This window comes from Ahaetulla prasina, chromosome 1 (genome assembly GCF_028640845.1).
Source record: "Ahaetulla prasina isolate Xishuangbanna chromosome 1, ASM2864084v1, whole genome shotgun sequence".
Taxonomy (NCBI): domain Eukaryota; kingdom Metazoa; phylum Chordata; class Lepidosauria; order Squamata; family Colubridae; genus Ahaetulla; species Ahaetulla prasina.
In genome coordinates, this window is record NC_080539.1 from 23806239 (window position 1) to 23825543 (window position 19305).

The following is a 19305-nucleotide window of genomic DNA, read 5'->3' on the forward strand; positions in this document are numbered from 1 at the left end:
TCCCTCTATTTTGGATTTTCCCCATTTACCTATTTAGTGCCCGATTATATTGATGGTCAAAAAAGGCATTAGGAAAAAAATATTGACATAGGATGCACAGAAAAGTGGAGGTTCTGCAAATGAATATCCTATCTATAGCAGTGGTGAAATCCAAATTTTTTTACTACCGGTTCTGTGGGTGTGGCTTGGTGGGCATGGTGTTCCTTGGTGGGTGTGGCTTGGTGGGCATGGCAGGGGAAGGATACTACAAAATCTCCATTCCCACCCCACTCCAGGGGAAGGTTACTACAAAATCTCCATTCTCTCCCCAGTCCTGTGGGAAGGATATTGCAAAATCTCCATTCCCACCCCACTCCAGGGGAAGGTTACTACAAAATCTCCATTCTCTCCCCAGTCCTGTGGGAAGGATATTGCAAAATCTCCATTCCCACCCCATTTTGGGGCCAGCAAGAGGTGGTATTTGCTGATTCTCTGAACTGCTCAAAATTTTCACTACCGGTTCTCCAAAACCTGTCAGAACTTGCTGAATTTCACCCCTGATCTATAGGTTTCTTGGAGTCTTGCAAACATGCAGGAAACATTTAAGCATCACATGTACTAACATTATTTTATTCAAATTCTTTTGCAAATTGTATCTAGAGAAAATCTATGTCTTTTTATGCATAGCTTTGCCTAAGAAGCACAATCTTGCTTATCTAAGCTTTTACTTCAGTTACCATCAGTATGTTTTTAGTTTTCAGTAATATACTCTGGAGTTTTTTTCCCCATAGTTTCTTTTAATACATTGTTTCACAGAATGAAGAATGAAGGAACAAAGAATAAAGGATGCTGGCAGATATGTACATTATTGCCACTTGGACTGTGATGAAATTTGCATTTTGCATTGTTCACCAAGCAATTAACTTAAATGGGAGAATGCTGGACAGATATTGGCAGTGATAATGCCATATCCAGATATAAAGGATCTATTTTGCTAGGCTAATGACTTTCTGAATGTATCACTAATCTGTTTAAAATCCTAGCCAATTAGTTGATTAGTTAAGAGCCTCTAATCAAATATATGTCATTTGGGGTATGCATTTTCTTTTTTCTTATAATGCTGTCTTTCAACTGGGAGCAATGGAAGACTGGCCTTCTCCTGGGCTTCTGCCAATGACAAGGAAGTGAATCTGACAGGCTTGACTTCTTAAGACAGTTGTCGCTGCTAGTTAAATCTGAGTCGCAAACTAGCTGGCTGAGTTAGAAGCAGCTGCTTCCCTTTAAAAGGTAAAGGTTCCCTTTGCACATATGTGTTAGTTGTTCCCGACTCTAGGGGGGCGGTGCTCATCTCCATTTCAAAGCCGAAGAGCCAGCACTGTCCAAAGACATCTCCATGGTCATGTGGCCGGCATGACTAAATGCCACAGGCCCATGGTACACCGTTACCTTCCCACCAAAGGTGGTCCCTGTTTTTCTACTTGCATTTTTTACCTGCTTTCGAACTGCTAGGTTGGCAGAAGCTGGGACAAGTAACGGGAGCTCACCCCGTTAGGCGGCGCTAGGGATTCAAAACACTGAACTGCCAACCTTTCGATTGACAAGCTCATCATCTTAGCCACTGAGGCATCACATCCCTTTAGGAGGACAGAAAAACTCATGTCATACCTTCCCAGTGGCCGTCTGCTCCCCTGCTTTCTGTGATGCATCGATACCTTGATGCACCAGTAGTAAAAAAAAAAAACAACCAGAAAAGCGAAGCAGGGTTGAAATGGAAGACAGCACTGCCTGGGGATCTCTCTTTCCAACATTAAGACCAAAACACCTCTCTTCCCCTAACTGTTTTTTCTTCTCAGAGATGCAGGAAACCCATCACTCAAGCGGATGATGCCCTGCAGCAAATCTGAACTATACAGATTCGTGTTCAGGTTGATTTAACCTGAATAGCGGATTAGCCAGTAATCAGAGCATACCTTTTCCCTACAATTTTGGGGATTATGCAAGTCTATGGTAGACTAGCAAGTTAACCATAATATTTGAGATTTCATGTGATAGGAAGAAGTGCATTTTTTACTACTCTCTTGTAGGAAAAAAAAAGGTGAGGTCTCAGTGTGTGGAAAACCTAAGCAAAGAGGCTTCCCCTTCACATACTGTTTTTTACAAGGATGGATTAGATTTGTGTGTGTGTGTGTGTGTGTGTGTGTGTGTGTCATTTGCAGTACAGTTACCTTAGATGAAAAAAAGCAATCTCTTACTTGCTATTAACTGTTACGATATCTGTATACCTGGGCATGCATCTTCATTTTACAGTTCTTTAAACTTTAGGGTTTTCCTGTGATCATCTATATTGTTTATTAAAATATCCCTTGCCAAACCTGTGGCTGGTTTCATGTAACCTACTAAAATAATGATTTCTTTGGTTTGGCCTTTATGGCTTATGAACTAGAATTGCTGAATGTGCCAAAGGTGGCCTATTCAATGCATAATTTTTATTTATTTATTAGAGCGGCGTGGTGGCCTAGTGATGAAGATGCTTGCCTTCCACTTGGAAGGTTGAGAGTTCAATCCTAGGTAGTGATAGATGTTCCTTTCCTAGGACGCAAAGAAAAAAATATCTGCTGTGAACTCCACGTGGCATCATGAAGGGCATCTGGTCAGTAAATGCTCAGCTCCATCCAATTACCCCAACTCTACCCTGAATAAAGGAATTACCTGGTTGTAAAAAAAAAAAAGGACTTTTTTATGAATTAAATTTGTTTGCTGCCCACCTTTCAGCGTGATGACTCTGCTACTGAGTAGCTGTTATTATTACATTATGCTTTAATATGGTGTATAAATCTTGTGTGTTATGGCAGGTGCAGAAGCCAAAACGGACAGAATTTGATATGGGAACAAGACAGAACATCCAAAAAGAATTCAATTGGTCAAACTCTCCTAGAGTCAGTTCCCCAGTATTGCAGACAGGTGGCGTTGACCATGATGCTGTTTTCCTGTATGAACAATGTGGGTGTATGACAGTCAGTTCTAGAAGGGCCACAAGCAAACAATCAGAAATAAGGTGGGACTATTACCAAATCAAGAGATAGACGGAAACCATTACATCATATGAGCAAAAGGCAGCATGGGAATCTGATCCTTAATTTCACTATAAATAGGGCTTCCATTTAATAAATAGCAATTATTGGAATTCTTTCATAATATCAATATCAATGGCATATACTGCTTCACAGTGCTTTACAGACCTCAGTTTACAGAGTCAGCCTATTGCTCCCAACAATCTAGGTCCTCCTTTTATCCACCTCAGAAGGATGGAAGACTGAGTCAACTTTGAGCCGGTGAAAATCGAACTGCTGTCAGTCTGCAGAATTAGCTTGCAACACTGAATTCTAACCACTGCACCACTACGGCTATTCAGAATAGCTCCATTACTTTTTCTTCAATATATCTATGTATTAGAAGTTCTGGAATCTGTTTTTCTGCTTCTGGTTTGTCATGAGAAGCCTGACAGGGTAAATCTCTCAGAAACATTGAGGTAGCTATTGTGCAAACTTGGGTACTAGGTCAAACAAGCACTCACTCAACCAATAGCACTGATGATGTTATCTAGCTTGGGTGATGAAATGTCTTCAAGGAAACAACCAAGCTCAGAGAGCACTAAGGACCCCTCACTCACTCAATCCTCACTTACCCTTGCTCTTCCATCATCTCTTGCAGCTCCATGCATTTCAACTCCACCCGCCGTTTCCTCTCATGGTCCAGGATTTCTCGGTGTGCCTTCTTCACCAAGCCAGATTCTACCAGTCGCACTTCCTCTTCTGGTTTGTGCCAAGTGCCTGAAGCACTGGGCTGGGGGAAGCCATTGGATGCCTCCTGTGGTGAAGGCATCTTGGTGCCGTTGTTATAGACAGACATGTAAACTGGGTGGTCTTTGGTAGTACCAGCTGAAAACTAAGAAGAGAGGAAAAACGCATGCTTATTTTTTCATTCTGGGTGTGGGGGGGGGAATCTTCTCACATCTTACAATTAAAATGAACATCGGCAGATAATTTCACTGGGATCACACTCTTGGTTGGTGTTCACTCAACACACTTAATTGATGAACTACTGATGACTGACTTCATTTTCGAATATGAAAAATATGTTAAATCTTGAACTAGTTAGTTTTGTACAACATGCTAAGCGACAAACAACCCCAGCATAGTATGTAGATTCAGCAACAACTTTTAACTAACCTGGTTATGTTGGACTCACTCCGCCAAAATGCTTTTAAGGTGCAAAAGAGAAGCAATAATAACGATGAGTTGAAGTCAGTGGTGGGTTGCTACCGGTTCGCCCTGGATTGGGCAAACAAGTAGCAACAGCGGCAGGAGGCTGCCCCCCCACCTGGACATCTCCGCCCACCAGCCCGGATACCTCTGCTCATGCACAAAATCATCAGGCATGTGTGTTAGTGCACCCGCGTGCAAACCGGTAGTGACTGAAATTGAAACCCACTACTGGTTGAAGTCCATGTATCTTAAAGCTACCAAGGTTGGGAAATACTGCCCTAGGATGTATTTCCTATGAATAAATATCCTATCTGTTATAGGGTGTTGTGTCTTGCCCGCTCTCACCGCAGCCGGGGTCTGCTTATCTGCTTCCGAACGCTGAAGAATGTCCTCCCGGCCCCAGCCCTGGCTCCATGCCCAGACAGGCTGAGGAGGGGGCATCTCCTGGCCCCAGCCCTGGCTCCATGCCCAAGCAGGCTGCAGAGGAGGGAGCACCCCCCGGCTCCATGCCCAGGCAAACGGAGCAGCTTAGACCCCTCCCCCTCCTCCACAGCATGTGAGCCTGAGGAAAGTTTATTTCCAACAGCTGCTGATTGGAGTGACCCTCGCATCAGAAGACTGGATAGGCGGAGGCAACAGAAGGAAGGGAGGGGCAGGCCTTAATGAGTGCTGAGTCATGGAGCCACACCCCATGGCCTATATAAAGGATCTGCTTTCTGGCAGTCTCTGAGTCAGGCAAAGTCGAACTTATCTTGCTGAAGTCACTTTCTGGTCTCCTGCCTGCTCTGAGGACTTTGCTAGGACTTTGGGCAGAGCTGCAGAGGCAAGCCTGATTCGGATTTCCCTGACCCGGCCGTCAGCGGAGGAGTGGGACACGACATAGGGATAAAATATGCTTCACTAATAATTATTCATTATTCACAACAATCAATACATTAAAACATGTTCAAATGTACATGAGAGTAGATGCTTAAAAAATAACATCTGAGACCCAGTTGTTATTGAAACATTAAGTGATCGAGTGTCTACGTATACAAAATATCTGCTTAGAGAACACTAGCCATATTTTGAAGGCCACCATGGAGTCTCATACATTTACCACTCTGGAGATTCAAAAAAGGGCCCCCAATGCCACATTCAACCCTTGGAGAGCTTGATATCCGAATCAGAGGTGGGTTTCAGCAGGTTCTGACCAGTTCTGGAGAACCGGTAGCGGAAATTTTGAGTAATTCGGAGAACCGGTAGTAAAAATTCTGACTGGCCCCGCCCCCATTTATTCTCTGCCTCCCAATTCCCAGCTGATCGGGAGGAAATGGGGATTTTGCAGTAACCTTCCCCTGGAGTGGGGTGGGAATGGAGATTTTACAGTATACTTCCCCTGGAGTAGGGTGAGAATGGAGATTTTACAGTATCCTTCCCCTGCCACACCCACCAAGCCACACCACACCCACCAAGCCACACCCATAGAACTGGTAGTAAAAATTTTTGAAACCCACCACTGATCCGAATGGTTCATGTGGCTCAGTAGCTAAGACGCTGAGCTTGTAGATCAGAAAGGTCAGCAGTTTGGCGGTTCGAATCCCTAGTACAGGTCTCCTGCATGAGCAGGGGGTTGAACTAGATGACCTCCAAGGTTTCTTCCAATTCTGTCACTGTTACTAAAGATTATTTTGCTCTCAAGCCATTAAGACTGCTTTTCTCACTTTAATACCCTCCAGCATGTTACCCTTTAATCTCTATGCTGGCTAGGAGATGATGGAATCTCAAATGTAACATATGAAAGTCACCAGTTTAAGGAAGGCTGTGTTTAGTCACTTTAAAATGAAAGCATAGCACTCTAATCCTGATACTGACACTGAGAAACCCTAGCCAACAAAAGAAACTGGCATAAATTGTATGAGATAAATCAGAGTGTTTGAATTTCAGAATCAGAATTTGATTCCATTGTGGAGAATAATACCGAATGGAGGAAAGCGAGCAGAGTGAGATTTTACTGATTAGAATTACTCAGTGTTATTGCAAGTCATCAAACAGAAACTCACATCTTCAAAACTGCTACGTATCAGTAACCAAAAACAGGCAATGTCGATGGCTATAATATCACATTTTGTCAAAATCTGATTGCCAGAATTCAGCTATTGTCAACTCGAACAGTTGCAAAAGCTTGGTATGACAAAGAAGCCTGATAAAGAGGCACATCTACTTTTTTTAAAATTAATTTATTCCAGCTCCTACCTTCTCTTATCTTATTCAGGCAAGATGTTTATTTTCAGCTTAATAAAAATCAGCAACAGCTGAGGAAGGGAGGGGGATGGCACCCAAGGAACCACTGAGAAAGTATTTGCAGTATCATGAGGCGCACAGTGCTGTGAACTAATTTAAACAGCAGTTTTAAACAGGTTTCAGCCATGCAATGAGGATCTCAAGGGAGATGGATGAACTGCTATTCTCACAATTTCTAGGCCAGCTGAAGGTCAGTAGAGGATCCAAAACCTGGAAGCTACATCTGTAACCCAACCAAGATGCCAGCTTGAGAAAGATGATGGTTCTTTCTCCAGGTAGGGGAGTGGGTTACCAGGATACCCCACAGCAAGAATCACCAGCTTCACTGGTGGGTATGATCAGGCATGAAAAGCAGCAATGGGTTTCAAAAATTTTACTACCGGTTCAGTGGGTGTGGCTTGGTGGGTGTGGCGTGGCTTAGTGGATTTGGCATGGCTTGGTGGTCGTGGCAGGGGAAGGATACTGTAAAATCTCCATTCCCTCTCCAATCCAGGGGAAGGATACTGCAAAATCCCCATTTCCTCCCGATCAGCTGGGACTCGGGAGGCAGAGAATAGATGGGGGTGGGGCCAGTCAGAATTTTTACTACCGGTTCTCCGCACTACTCAGAATTTCCACTCTCGGTTCTCCAGAACTGGTCAGAACTTGCTGAAACGCACCTCTGCTTTAAAATGTAAGGTAAAAAGAGGTAAAGGTATCCCTGAGGATTTTATTTCCCTAGTCGTTGCCAACTATCAGGGGCAGTGCTCAGTTCCATTTCAAGGCCATTGAGCCAGTGCTGTCGAAAGACATTTCTGCAGTCATGTGGCCAACATGATATCATTAAGCCCTGTTACCTTCCCACCAAAATGGTACCTGTTTATCTAGTCACATTTGTATACGTTTGAACTGCTAGGTTGGCAGGAGCTGAGGTGAGGATACGAGCTCACCCCATCACATGGCACTCAGATCTTAAACTTGGGCTGCCAGCTTTCCAGCTGACAAGCCCAGTGTCTTAGCCACGGAACCACGATACCACCCCAAGTAAGGTAACAGCAATTTGCAAGCCTAAAGATACACTTCCACCCCCACTCCCGCCACCTTATAGTCCAAGAAACTAGGGAGGGTCCCTTTTGAGACTTTGCCATGCCCCCATTTTTTTCCCTGTAGGCTCAGCTGCCTCTTATGTGTTCACTGCTTAATATGCTCCCCTTTCTTCGCTGTCTCGTAAGGACATTCTCACAGACCTTTACACTGTGAGAAGCACTAAACGGCAATGTGTGAAGATGGAGCTCAGTACAGTCAGTGACACTTACCCCATGGCTATGGGGGTGTGTGGCTTTGCAGAGCTGTATTTTTTTTATTTTATTTTTTTAATATAAACATTCCATCTTCCCTTAAACAGTGTGTTGTCTGGGTACAAATATCTCATAGCATTCATTTCATTGATATTAATTATTATAAAGTGTTAGTGCCACTTTTTAATGTCTTGGTAAGGCTACACTTGGAATACTGCATTCAGTTTTGGTCGCCGCAATTAAAAAAAGATGCTGAGACTCTAGAAAGAGTGCAGAGAAGAGCAACAAAGATGATTAGGGGACTGGAGGATAAAACATATGAAGAACGGTTGCAGGAACTGGGTATGTCTAGTTTGATAAAAAGAAGGATTAGGGGAGATGATAGCAGTGTTCCAATATCTCAGGGGTTGCCACAAAGAAGAGGGAGTCAAACTATTCTCCAAAATACCTGAGGGTAGAACAAGAAGCAATGGGTGGAAACTGATCGAGGAAAGAAGCAACTTAGAACTAATGAGAAATTTCCTGACAGTTAGAACAATTAATCAGTGGAACGACTTGCCTGCAGAAGTTGTGAATGCTCCAACGCTGGAAATTTTTAAGAAAATGTTGGATAACCATCTGTCTGAGATGGTGTAGGGTTTCCTGCCTGGGCAGGGGGTTGGACTAGAAGGCCTCCAAGGTCCCTTCCAACTCTGTTGTTATATTATTATTATTATTATTATTATTATTATTATTATTATTATTATTATTATTATTATTATTATTATTATTATTATTATTATTATTATATAATTCTCTGATCTTACAGTTGTGAAATTGAACATAGTAAACCTATCCATTTTTCCCTCTTAACATCTTCTAATAAGAATATAATAATAATGTTAAACATAATAATCCTAATAGTCATAATAATAATAATAACAATCATCATATTGTTTACATCTCTTATCAACATATTTTCTACTCTTCTTTAATCTCCTTTTATTTCCAACTTTCTAAGCTGCATTTTTGTAAGGGTTTAGAATAGGGCAACAAACAGTCCTTTGGTGATATGTCGTGTCGGAAATTGCATTCTTAGCCAATTGCTTGTAGCAAAGGACCATGCTGAGAATCAAAGGCTCGGTCCGAAAGTTGCCAGATCTTCTCAGTCCATACTAGAATTGTGTGTGAGAGGAAAAGGAAGATAAGAGAATTGGCAGATTCAAGCAAATTTTTTGGAGGGGTAGGGAATATTTACACAGTGTGCTCTTTAGCTTTTTTCAAAATTAGTATTAATTCGGTAGGTACTGGCTACCGATCCAGGTAGGCTTTGACTTACAGCCATGCATTTAAAAACCATTCAGAGTGACAAGGGCACTGGAAGAAGTGACTTAAAAGTGGTCCTCACACTTATGACCAGCACAGGATCACCAATCATGTGATCAAAATTTGGGGACTTGGCAACAGGCATGTATTTATGACGATTGTAGCATCCCAGGATCATGTGATTGCCACTTGCAACATTAGCTGGCTTCCAGTCATCAAAGTCAATGGGGAAAGATAGTTTCATTTAACAACTACAGTAATTTGCTTAACTGTGGAAAAAAAAGGTTGTAAAATCAGGGATGATTCAATTAACAAGCACCTTGCTTAGCAATGGAAATTTTTTACTCTCTGCTTCCACACGGGGTGAAATGCTCCCAGTTTGGACCGGATCGGGAGATCCGGTAGCGATGGTGGCGGGTGATTTGGAGAACTGGTAGCAAAAATCCCTGCCCACTCCTCCATGCCCACCCAATCGCCCGGTCGCCCGCTTGTTGGCTTGCTGGTTCTTTTTTTAAATGATTTTAAAAGGTAAAAAAAGGCTCTGACAATCACAACTGAGCCGCACGATCATCAGAGCCTTTTGTTTTTACTTTTAAAAGGATTTTTTTAACAACCTATTCAGTCAAATAGGTTGTAAAAAAATGGTTTTAAAAGTAAAAAAAAAAGTTTGTGTGCCACAGCTGATCACCCCCCCCCGCGTGCTGTTCTACTTACCCCATGCCTCCTTTTGGCTTGCACTGTGCGTGCGCATCTCGCATTTGGTGCGTGGTGCGCATTGCACATGTGTGCACACAGCGCACATGCGCAGCCAGCGAACCGGTAGTAAACCAGTTCAGATTTCCCCACTGCTTCCAGATATGTTTGACTTGTATAATTGCAAATAAACCCAAACCAGCCAAAATCCCACCCAGCCTTATGACCTCTTTGAAAAGAGAATGAAAGCTGGACAAGTTACATGACCCTGGAATCTCTTACTTCATCTGAAGAAGCAAAGTGAGCATAACCATTAATAGCTTAGTGTTATCTTCATTCATTTAATTTCTATAAATTTCTAATCTAATAGGGCTCTGTAAGATAGGTTGTCTTGGTATCTTCCCTCAATAGGGCAGAAAATGTGAGATTGGAATCCAAGCTTTTTTTTCTCTTTCAGCTTGTTGTGCAATTCAGCACTTCAGATCTTTGTCTGCAATCCCTTTGTTGCCAAGAGCAGAGCCACGCTGAGGCTAAGAAGTGCTTGCCTAATGCACTTGGTGTGGGACTCAAGGATTTCCTTCTTCCATTTTTGTTTTCTTCTGCAACCCATTAGACATCACAACTTTCCTGCTGGCTGATATTCAATGGGAACAAACGAAGAATGGGACTCTTTCCATTATGGGCTCCTCGCTGTACGGTTTCTAATATCACACAAATATCTGGCTGCTTAAAAGAAACCCAGGGAAGCCATACTGAGATCGTGTGTTCTATGTTATCACATATTTGCAGTTAGCTTGCTTTTTCTTTGAGCAAAAGAATGAAGGTGGGAAGATTTCAAAAGCTGAGATTCAAAGGAAGGTTTTTTTTTTCTCATTCAGCAGTCTTGGAGCTGCGGTTAGCGGTTGTTTTGCGTCTGTAGCAGCTGTGACAAGATTCAGAATGTTCTGCACAGAGTAGAACCATGCACAAATGTACTCTAATCTGCTTCAAGCCAAGGGCTAGTGCAGGCTATGTTAATTAAAGAACTTGAGCAAGGAAAACAAAAGCCAAGCAGAAGGAAATTAAACTGGGAAAGCTGTCTCTTGTCTCTGAGCTTTATCAACATTCTCCTCAGCAGTTCGAAACTGTGACTGGGATTCTGTTTTGGAAGCACCGGCGGTTGAGAATCCGTCTGGGGATTTTGCTTGGATGTTTTATGAGCTTTTTATTGTGGGAGTCGTAATGCCTTGCATTGCCTGCATACACGATGCTCCCCAATTCCTATTCTTTGCTTCTGAGACTCGTGGAAGACAAGATGCTTCCTTTTCCTTGCTTCCCCAAAACAAAAGATGCTAATTTGCCAGTTCAGTCATTTACCTTACAATGGACAAGAACAAAGATTCAGGAAGAGAGGAGTGTAGGGCAAGAGAAAGGACATTCGAATATGAATGAGTGAATGAAGGAACGAATGAACGAACGAATAAACGAACGAATGAACGAACGAATGAATAAACAAATGAATGAACAAATGAATGAATGAATGGAGTGAATGAGTGAGTGAGTGAGTGAGTGAATGAGTGAGTAAGTGAATGAATGAATGAATGACAGTGTGTACCAAAAGATACAGTATTTGGTTTCCAAAGGAAAAGCACCAGTTATGGAGAACTTAGAATAACAGAGTTGGAAGGGACCTCGGAGGTCTTCTAATTGAACCCCCTGCTCAAGTAGGAGACCCTATGCCATTTCAGACAAATGCCTTTCCATTTTTTTCCTGAAAACCTCCAGTGATGGAGCACCCACAAATTCTAGAGGCAAACCTTTCCACCGGTTAATTGTTCTCACTGACATGAAATTTCTCCTTAATTCTTGGTTGGATCTCTCTTTAATAATCTTCCATCCATTACCTCTTGTTCTGCCCTCAAGTGCTTTAGAGAATAAGTCAAGAAATAAGAGTCTCAAAAAGTATCACAATGCAGTGAAGGAGCAAGTCATCAGAAAGTGAAGATATTAAGCTAAGAGTTGTTGTTGTTTTTTAAGTCTGCAGTATTGTTTTATCAGAGTCGCATTCTTGTGCAGAAATCTTAATCTCTACCAGAGACTTGATCTGTAACTTTTGATTATTTCTTCAATATATGAGTTACAGATATGAGTTAGCCAGGGGAAAGGATAGGCAACCAGGCAAAAGTAGTGGCTAGTCTTTATAAAAAGCAGCAGTTTCTCCCAAATCAAGCTGCCCTACCATCAGCCTCATAAGGATGGTTCCTAGACAGCCAGGTGTAACAACTTATATATATGTTTTCTGAGGTTTTCATGGGTGTTTGTATGTAGGTCTTTGGTTATTCGGGTTTTCTCCCGCGTAAAATTGGAAGTGTCTTGGCGACGTTTCGACGAAGTCTCATTCGTCATCTTCAGGCTTCAGCTTCGTGCTTCTGGGAGCAATGTGTGATTGCAGCTGTTTCTTCCTTTTCAACTGCTAGTGGGAGTTTGAACTGATTGGGTGGGAGCTTGGCTGTGCTCTGATTGGATGGGGGTTTTTTGTGCTCTGATTGGCTGGGGGTGTGTCCTGTTTGGGTGGAGGCTTGGTTGTGCTCAGATTAGTCTGAGTTGCAGGGGGATTTGAGCTGGTGAGTTGCACTCACCAATCAGAGCACAAAAAAAAACCCATCCAATCAGAGCACAGCCAAGCTCCCACCCAATCAGTTCAAACCCCCACTAGCAGTTGAAAAGGAAGAAACAGCTGCGATCACACATTGCTCCCAGAAGCACGAAGCTGAAGCCTGAAGATGACGAATGAGACTTCGTCGAAACGTCGCCAAGACACTTCCAATTTTACACGGGAGAAAACCCGAACAACCAAAGACATACATATATATATATATATATTTGTCTTCTTGAATCTACCATGGCTTCCTTAATACTGCTTTTTTATGAGTTTCGATTGACTTTCGATTGAAATTCACTCGGGGAGCTTTCTAATTCACAGGTTACGATCAGAGGCATGATATGACACCAGTTTCATCATTTATTTTTATTTACCATATTTCTACATCACCTATCTCACCTAAGTGACTCTAGGCCAGGGGTGTCCAAACTTGGCAACTTTAAGACTTGTGGACTTCAACTCCCAGAACTCCCAGCTTTGCTGGCTGAGGAATTCTGGGAGTTGAAGTTCACAAGTCTTTAAGTTGCCAAGTTTGGACACCCCTGCTCTAGGCTGTTTATAATAAGAAGGAATTATGAAGAACAGAAAGGGATTTGGAATCAGCAATGATCAAGCTGCAGTGGCACAATGGTTAGAGTGCAGTACTGCAGGCTACTTCTGCTGACTGTCGGCTGACTGCAATTCGGCAGTTTGAATCTCACCAGGCTCAAAGTTGACTCAGCCTTCCATCCTTACAAGGTGAGTAAAATGAGGACCCAGATTATTGGGGGCAATAGGCTGACTCTGTAAACTGCTTAGAGAGGGCTGTAAAAACGTCTAAGTGCTATTGCTATGGCTACCAGGGAGACAGGGTAGTTACATTCTCGTAACACCGTAGACTAAGTTAAAATAGGTATAGGTAATTTCTAGGGAAATCTAGCTATTTTGTGAGCACTTTGATTCGGCAACCATGTAAAATCATAATCTGACAGAGGATAGATGTGAACCTAGATATTACATTGTGCCAAGTCACAATTTAAGATTTAGCTTATTGTATGAATCTAGCCAGCTAGCGAAGAGTTAACATTCATCCCTGGATCAGGAGACCTTACACACAGACAGTCATGCCTTAATCACTTTCTCTTTGGATTATTGCAATATGCTCTATGTAGGGCTGCACTGGAAGACTCTTAAAATCCTGCAACTGGTCCAGAATGCATCAGCATGGTCAGTGTGGGGTGTCCCATGTGGAGTCTAACCTGAGTTAGATCACTGGTGTGTGAGCTGCATTGGCTCCCAGTGTTGTGACCCAGACCCAAGTAGGTAGTAATAAACTTAGTCCATGGAAAAACAAACTTTATTTGAACAGTTGGGAATTACTTCATTCCCAGCATCGTTCAACTCAAAGTAAAACAAATACCTCCCAACACAAATTCCTCAGTTATCTAACAAACCTTAGTCCAATTAGGCAAACTGCCAAAGGCCCTTCCTGGCAAACATCCAGAAGCCACAAAAACAAAGACGTACACGAAGCAGAAGACGGAGCAGAAGATGCATCTACAACATTGTTTTCCAGCAAAGCTGAAACACTGGTGCTGGTCTGTTTTAAGCCTTATGGGAGGGGCCAATCATCTCTTGGCTCTACTCCCGAGTCGTCCTCTCTGCTTGAGCTGCTCTTGCATTCTGGCAGCTCTTCTCATGCGTGCATTAGGAACAGGCTCCTCCTGTTCTTCTGCCTCACTACCATCAGTCTCTGGAGGCCCTGGAGTCCGCACCTCATTTCCCGATGGCCCTGGCCTCACCTCAGCCTCATCACTGTCCAACTTCGTTGCCAGCTCCGTAGGCTGCTGATGGACCACAACACCCAGTTGCTTTCTGAGTGCTATTCATAATGCTGATTATCACCTTTAAATTGCTACATGGCACACTTGGGCTGTGTGACTACCTCTCCTGAAGGTATCTGCCTAGCCTACTAAGTTAAATAAGGTGGGCACACTCCAAGTCCCTTCTCTAAAATGTTGCCACCCGATGGGATCCCAAAGGCACATTTTCGGGTGACCACGCCAGCCATGAAATCTGGAGTATCCATGTCCTTTTAGCCTTCTAGAAGGGCCTGAAAATCTGGCTCTTCCTCCAAGCATTGGGCTAGGATGGGGATCAGCTGTGAGGCTGTTTGATCTGGAACCTAGAGGCAAGGGCAGCTTTATTTTTAATTCAGTTTTTTATTGCTCACTGCATGCCATCTAGAATCATTGTGTGAGATGGGCAGCCATGTCAATCCTGAAAATAAAATAATAAAATCTACATTGGATCAGTAGTGAAATCTGAACCGATTTACTACCAGTTCGCTGGCTGTGCATGCATGCTGCATGCGCACATGTACAGTGCGCACCACGCACCAAATGCAAGGTGTGTGCGCACACGCAGTCCACCTCAAAAGGAGGCATGGGGCAAGTAGAACAGCGCGCAGGGAGGTGGGTGATCAGCTGTGGCATATGATCTTTTTTAAAACTTTTAAAAGCATTTCGACTGAATAGGTTGTAAAAAATGCTTTTAAAAGTAAAAAAAAGGCTCTGACCTTCATGCAGCTCAGCTGTGATCGTCAGAGCCAATTTTTTTTTTTACTTTTAAAAGCATTTTTTAAAAGAAGTGGCAAGTGGGGAAGCAGGCGACCGGGCGATTGGGTGGGCTTCGGCAGGGGGGCAGGGATTTTTGCTACCGATTATCCGAACCACCCACCGTCATCGCTACCGGATCGGCTGATCCGGTCTGAACCAGGAGCATTTCACTCTTGCATTGGATGATAAACTCCTGCATAGATATACATAAAACATGCCCTTACATGCCTTCATGTTTCTGCCTCCGCTGCCATGTGAGTCAATCTTAGTTGGCAAGGAGCTGTCCAGCATGTCAAGAGCAACAGCAAAAGAATAGCAAGAAAACTCTCCAACAAATGATGTTCCAGCATTATATGAGCTTCAGCTGAACAGCTTTAAAGCAACACTTTTCAATCCTTTGATCTACCCTGGAGCACTTTGACGTAAATTCAGAAAGAACGTTGATATCCTACTTCTAAATCAGATTCAGGGAATATTTATTTATTTTATTTATCTATTTACCCTATTTATTATTTCGTGTTTCTAGACTGCTCATCTCCCTCAAAGAGGAACTCTGGGTGGTCTACAGTACAATAATATTAATCTTGGATTGTGTGAATACAGAATACATTCACACAAATGCATTTAACCAGATCAATTACATGCTTGCTTCATTAGCTTTAACCCTGCTTACAGTGTGTGTGTGTGTGTGTGTGTGTGTGTGTGTGTGTGTGTGAGAGAGAGAGAGAGAGAGAGAGAGAGAGAGAGAGAGAGAGAGAGAGAGAGAGAGAGAGAGAATATCAGCCAGTTAGGGAAAACTCAAAAAGGGGCTTAATTCAGTATACTATGCCTCCAACTCTAAGAGCTCTGTCCACCCAGCAAATGTGATGTAAGAAACCAGTTTGGTGTAGTGGTTGAAACATCAGGTTAAAAACCAGGAGTCCCACTTGAGGCCTGAAGCCATCTGGATGACCTTGGTCCAGTCACAATCTATGAGCCCTAGGAAAAAGGTAATGGCAAACCATTTCCAAAAAAACCCTGCCAAGAAAACTGCAGAGACTAGTTCAGTCAGTCACCAGGAGAGTCAACACTCACTTGAAGGCACAAAAATTAAAAAAACCACCCATTGGGGAGGAGTAGGATTGAATTTAATTAGTGGTGAGAAGATGCCTGTAAACCGCCCTGAGTCCTTCGGGAGATAGGGCGGTATATAAATATGATTAATAAATAAAATAAATAAATAAATAATACACAGATTAGAACTGTTAATCCCCTTGTTAGATCAATGAGGGGAAACATGTGACTTCAGGATTACACACAGCCTTCATCCCCTCAGTGATATCCTTGGGTACATCTTTGGCCATGATGATTGGAAAAAAAACTTTCTGCCATGTTGAGGTGGCAAATGGATTAAAACTAGCATAAGCCTTTATATTGCCAGACTGAAGTTTGAAAATAAATGCTCCAATTCTCTGCTACTCAGGACCATTAGTGTGTTGAGGCCTTTGTTGTTGTTGTTAGGTGCGAAGTCATGTCCGACCCATCGCAACCAGTGGTGGGTTTCAACATTTTTTTACTATTGGTTCTGTGGCCGTGGCTTGATGGGCGTGGCAGGGGAAGGATACTGTAAAATCTCCATACTTTCTCCACTGCAGGGGAAGGTTACTGCAAAATCCCCACTTCCTCCCTATCAGCTGGGATTCTGGAGGCAGAGAATAGATGGGGGCAGGGCCAGTCAGAATTTTTACTACCAGGTTTTTTTTTTAATTTATTTTTGTCACAACAGTATACACAAACAATTGTCATAGATAAAACAACATATTTTGAAGAAAATATATACATATATGTAAAAAAATATGCATTAACTATATTAATTTGATATGATGAAGGGAACAATAGGACAGGAACGGTAGGCACTTTTGTGCTCTTATGCACGCCCCTTATAGCCCTCTTAGGAATGGGGTGAGGTCAATAGTAGACAGTTTTTGGTTGAAGATTTTGGGATTTTGAGTAGAGACTATGGAGTCAGGTAATGAGTTCCAAGCATTAACAACTCTGTTACAGAAGTCATATTTTCTGCAATCAAGTTTGAAGCGGTTGACATTTAGCTTGAATCTATTTTTTGCTCTTGTAATATTGCGATTGAAGCTGAAGTAGTCTTTTATAGGAAGGATATTGCAATAGATGATTTTGTGTGTTAAACACAGGTCATTTCGAAGTCGACGGAGTTGTAAGTTTTCTAATCCCAGGATTTCAAGTCTGTTGGTATAAGGTATTTTGTTGTTTTCAGAGGAGTGAATAATTCTTCTAGTAAAATATTTCTGGACTCTTTCTATTGTATTTATGTCAGAGATGTGGTATGTCAGTTCTCTGAACTTCTCAAAAATTCCGCTACCGGTTCTCCAGAACTGGTCAGAACCCGCTGAAACCCACCTCTGATTGCAACCCCATGGACAATGTTCCTCCAAGCAGTCCTTTCCTCTTTTGTTGTTGTTGTTAGTTGCGAAGTTGTGTCCAACCCATTGTGACCCTATGGACAATGTTCCTCCAGGCCTTCCTGTCCTCTACCATCCCCCAAAGACCATTTAAGATCATGCCGACTGCTTCAGTGACTCCATCCAGCCACCTCATTCTCTTTCCTTCTTCTTTTACTCTAAGTCTTTCCCAGCATTAGGCTCTTCTCCAGTGAGTTGTGGCCTTACTCCAGCAGAATCCAGCAAGAAAGCAGAAAAGTGCTCCCTGGTACAAGGCAGCAGTGGCTCGATTCTGGCTTTCCTTGGGTCAAACTGATTGGACCCCTCTTTTCACAATTCCTAGGCATGATCATCCCAGAGAATGGGGACAGGGGCTGCCGCCTTGTACCAGGGAACATTTTTCTGCTTTATTTATTATTTATTTTTATTTTTCATATTTATATGAAATATGAAAGAAATATGAAATATTTCTTTCTTTTTGTTTTTTATTTTGTCACAATATTATATACAAGCACATACATTGAAAGGAAACAATAGGACATGAACGGTAGGCACTTTTGTGCACTTATGCATGCCCCTTGCTGGATTCTGAATTCTGGCATAAAGAAGCGTTTCTAAAAAAAAAAATTAGGTGTTTCTGTACCAAGGAAGATTAATTGGAGATGAGAAGAGCCTTCTGAAATGTGTGATCTAGCCTTCTCTGCAACCCCACTGTGAGCCAGGGAAAGCTATTCTGCTAATGAGCTAATAGCTCCAGGGGGCATTGATTATTTGTTGCAGTGACTTGGTGAATCTAACTCTAAACCCAAGACCTGAGAACCATTTTCGCAGTGTCACTGTATGGAAATGCACCTTGTTCATCAAAAGACTAAATCAATCTTCCTTCAGCAGGAATCCTGCAGAAATCTTCACTTATAGCTCCCATTCCGGATCATCACAGTGATCGGATATGTATTCCAGTCTGGAAGAAACCAGGCTGGGAAAGGCTGCTATATACAGATTTATTTACCTTGCCAATCAAATAGTACTAATTCCTGCTTCCTACCAGGGATGGGCTTCAAAAATTTTAGCAAGGGTTCTCTGCCCGGTTGCTGGGTGGGTGTGGCCATGGTGGGTGTGGCCTACTCAGCCTACTGCACCATGGCGGGGGGATGGGGGTGCTTTTGCCTTCCTTGGGCTCTGGAGGCTTTTCTCGAGCCTCTTGGAGGGCGAAAACGCCCTCCCCAGACTCTGGAGGCCCTCTGGAACTTCCCGAATTTCCGGTAGGCCTGTTTTTTACCTTCCCCGAGCCTCCACACATGTCCTGCACTTACCTGCATCCAAAACAGGCCAAGTGGGGACTCCTGGGAGTGGCGGGATGGGTGGGGCCAGCCAGAAGTGGGATTTGGGCGTTCTCCAAACTGCACAGAATCTTAGATAGAGGTTCTCCCGAACCCCTGTCTCTGCCCCACTTTGTATTTTGTTAGAGCATTTATTTTTAAAAACAATACTTTCCAAATCTGAGTAATTTACCAAAAATTGGTTAACGATACCCAAACCCACTACCTAATCACAACAGGGGCATTTAAATTGACTTGAGTAAGTGTTTTATGTACAGAGGGGCTTTCTGATAAGTGGTTTTGGGTAATGAAGGAAAAGATTTGGGAAGAAAATTAAATCAACAGCATTCTATTGTTTTGAAATTAGGGCTGTCTGCTCATTAAATATTTTTTTTTACCTGATTGATCACCTGTCTTCAGGTTGATTAATTAAGTAAATTTAAATCAACATGTCCATTATTAAAACCTCACTGCAGCTGCCTTTTACTGATTT

General features: G+C 42.6%; 1 protein-coding gene across 1 annotated transcript in view; it reads right to left on the reverse strand.

Moving 5' to 3' along the window:
* SRRM3 (serine/arginine repetitive matrix 3) overlaps positions 1-3888 on the reverse strand; it is a 114851-nt gene extending 110963 nt beyond the window's left edge. The window contains exon 1 of the mRNA XM_058164202.1: positions 3665-3888. Coding sequence (XP_058020185.1) covers positions 3665-3888 — 224 coding nt within the window. The remainder of the gene's footprint in view (positions 1-3664) is intronic.
* Positions 3889-19305: the final 15417 nt, after the last annotated feature.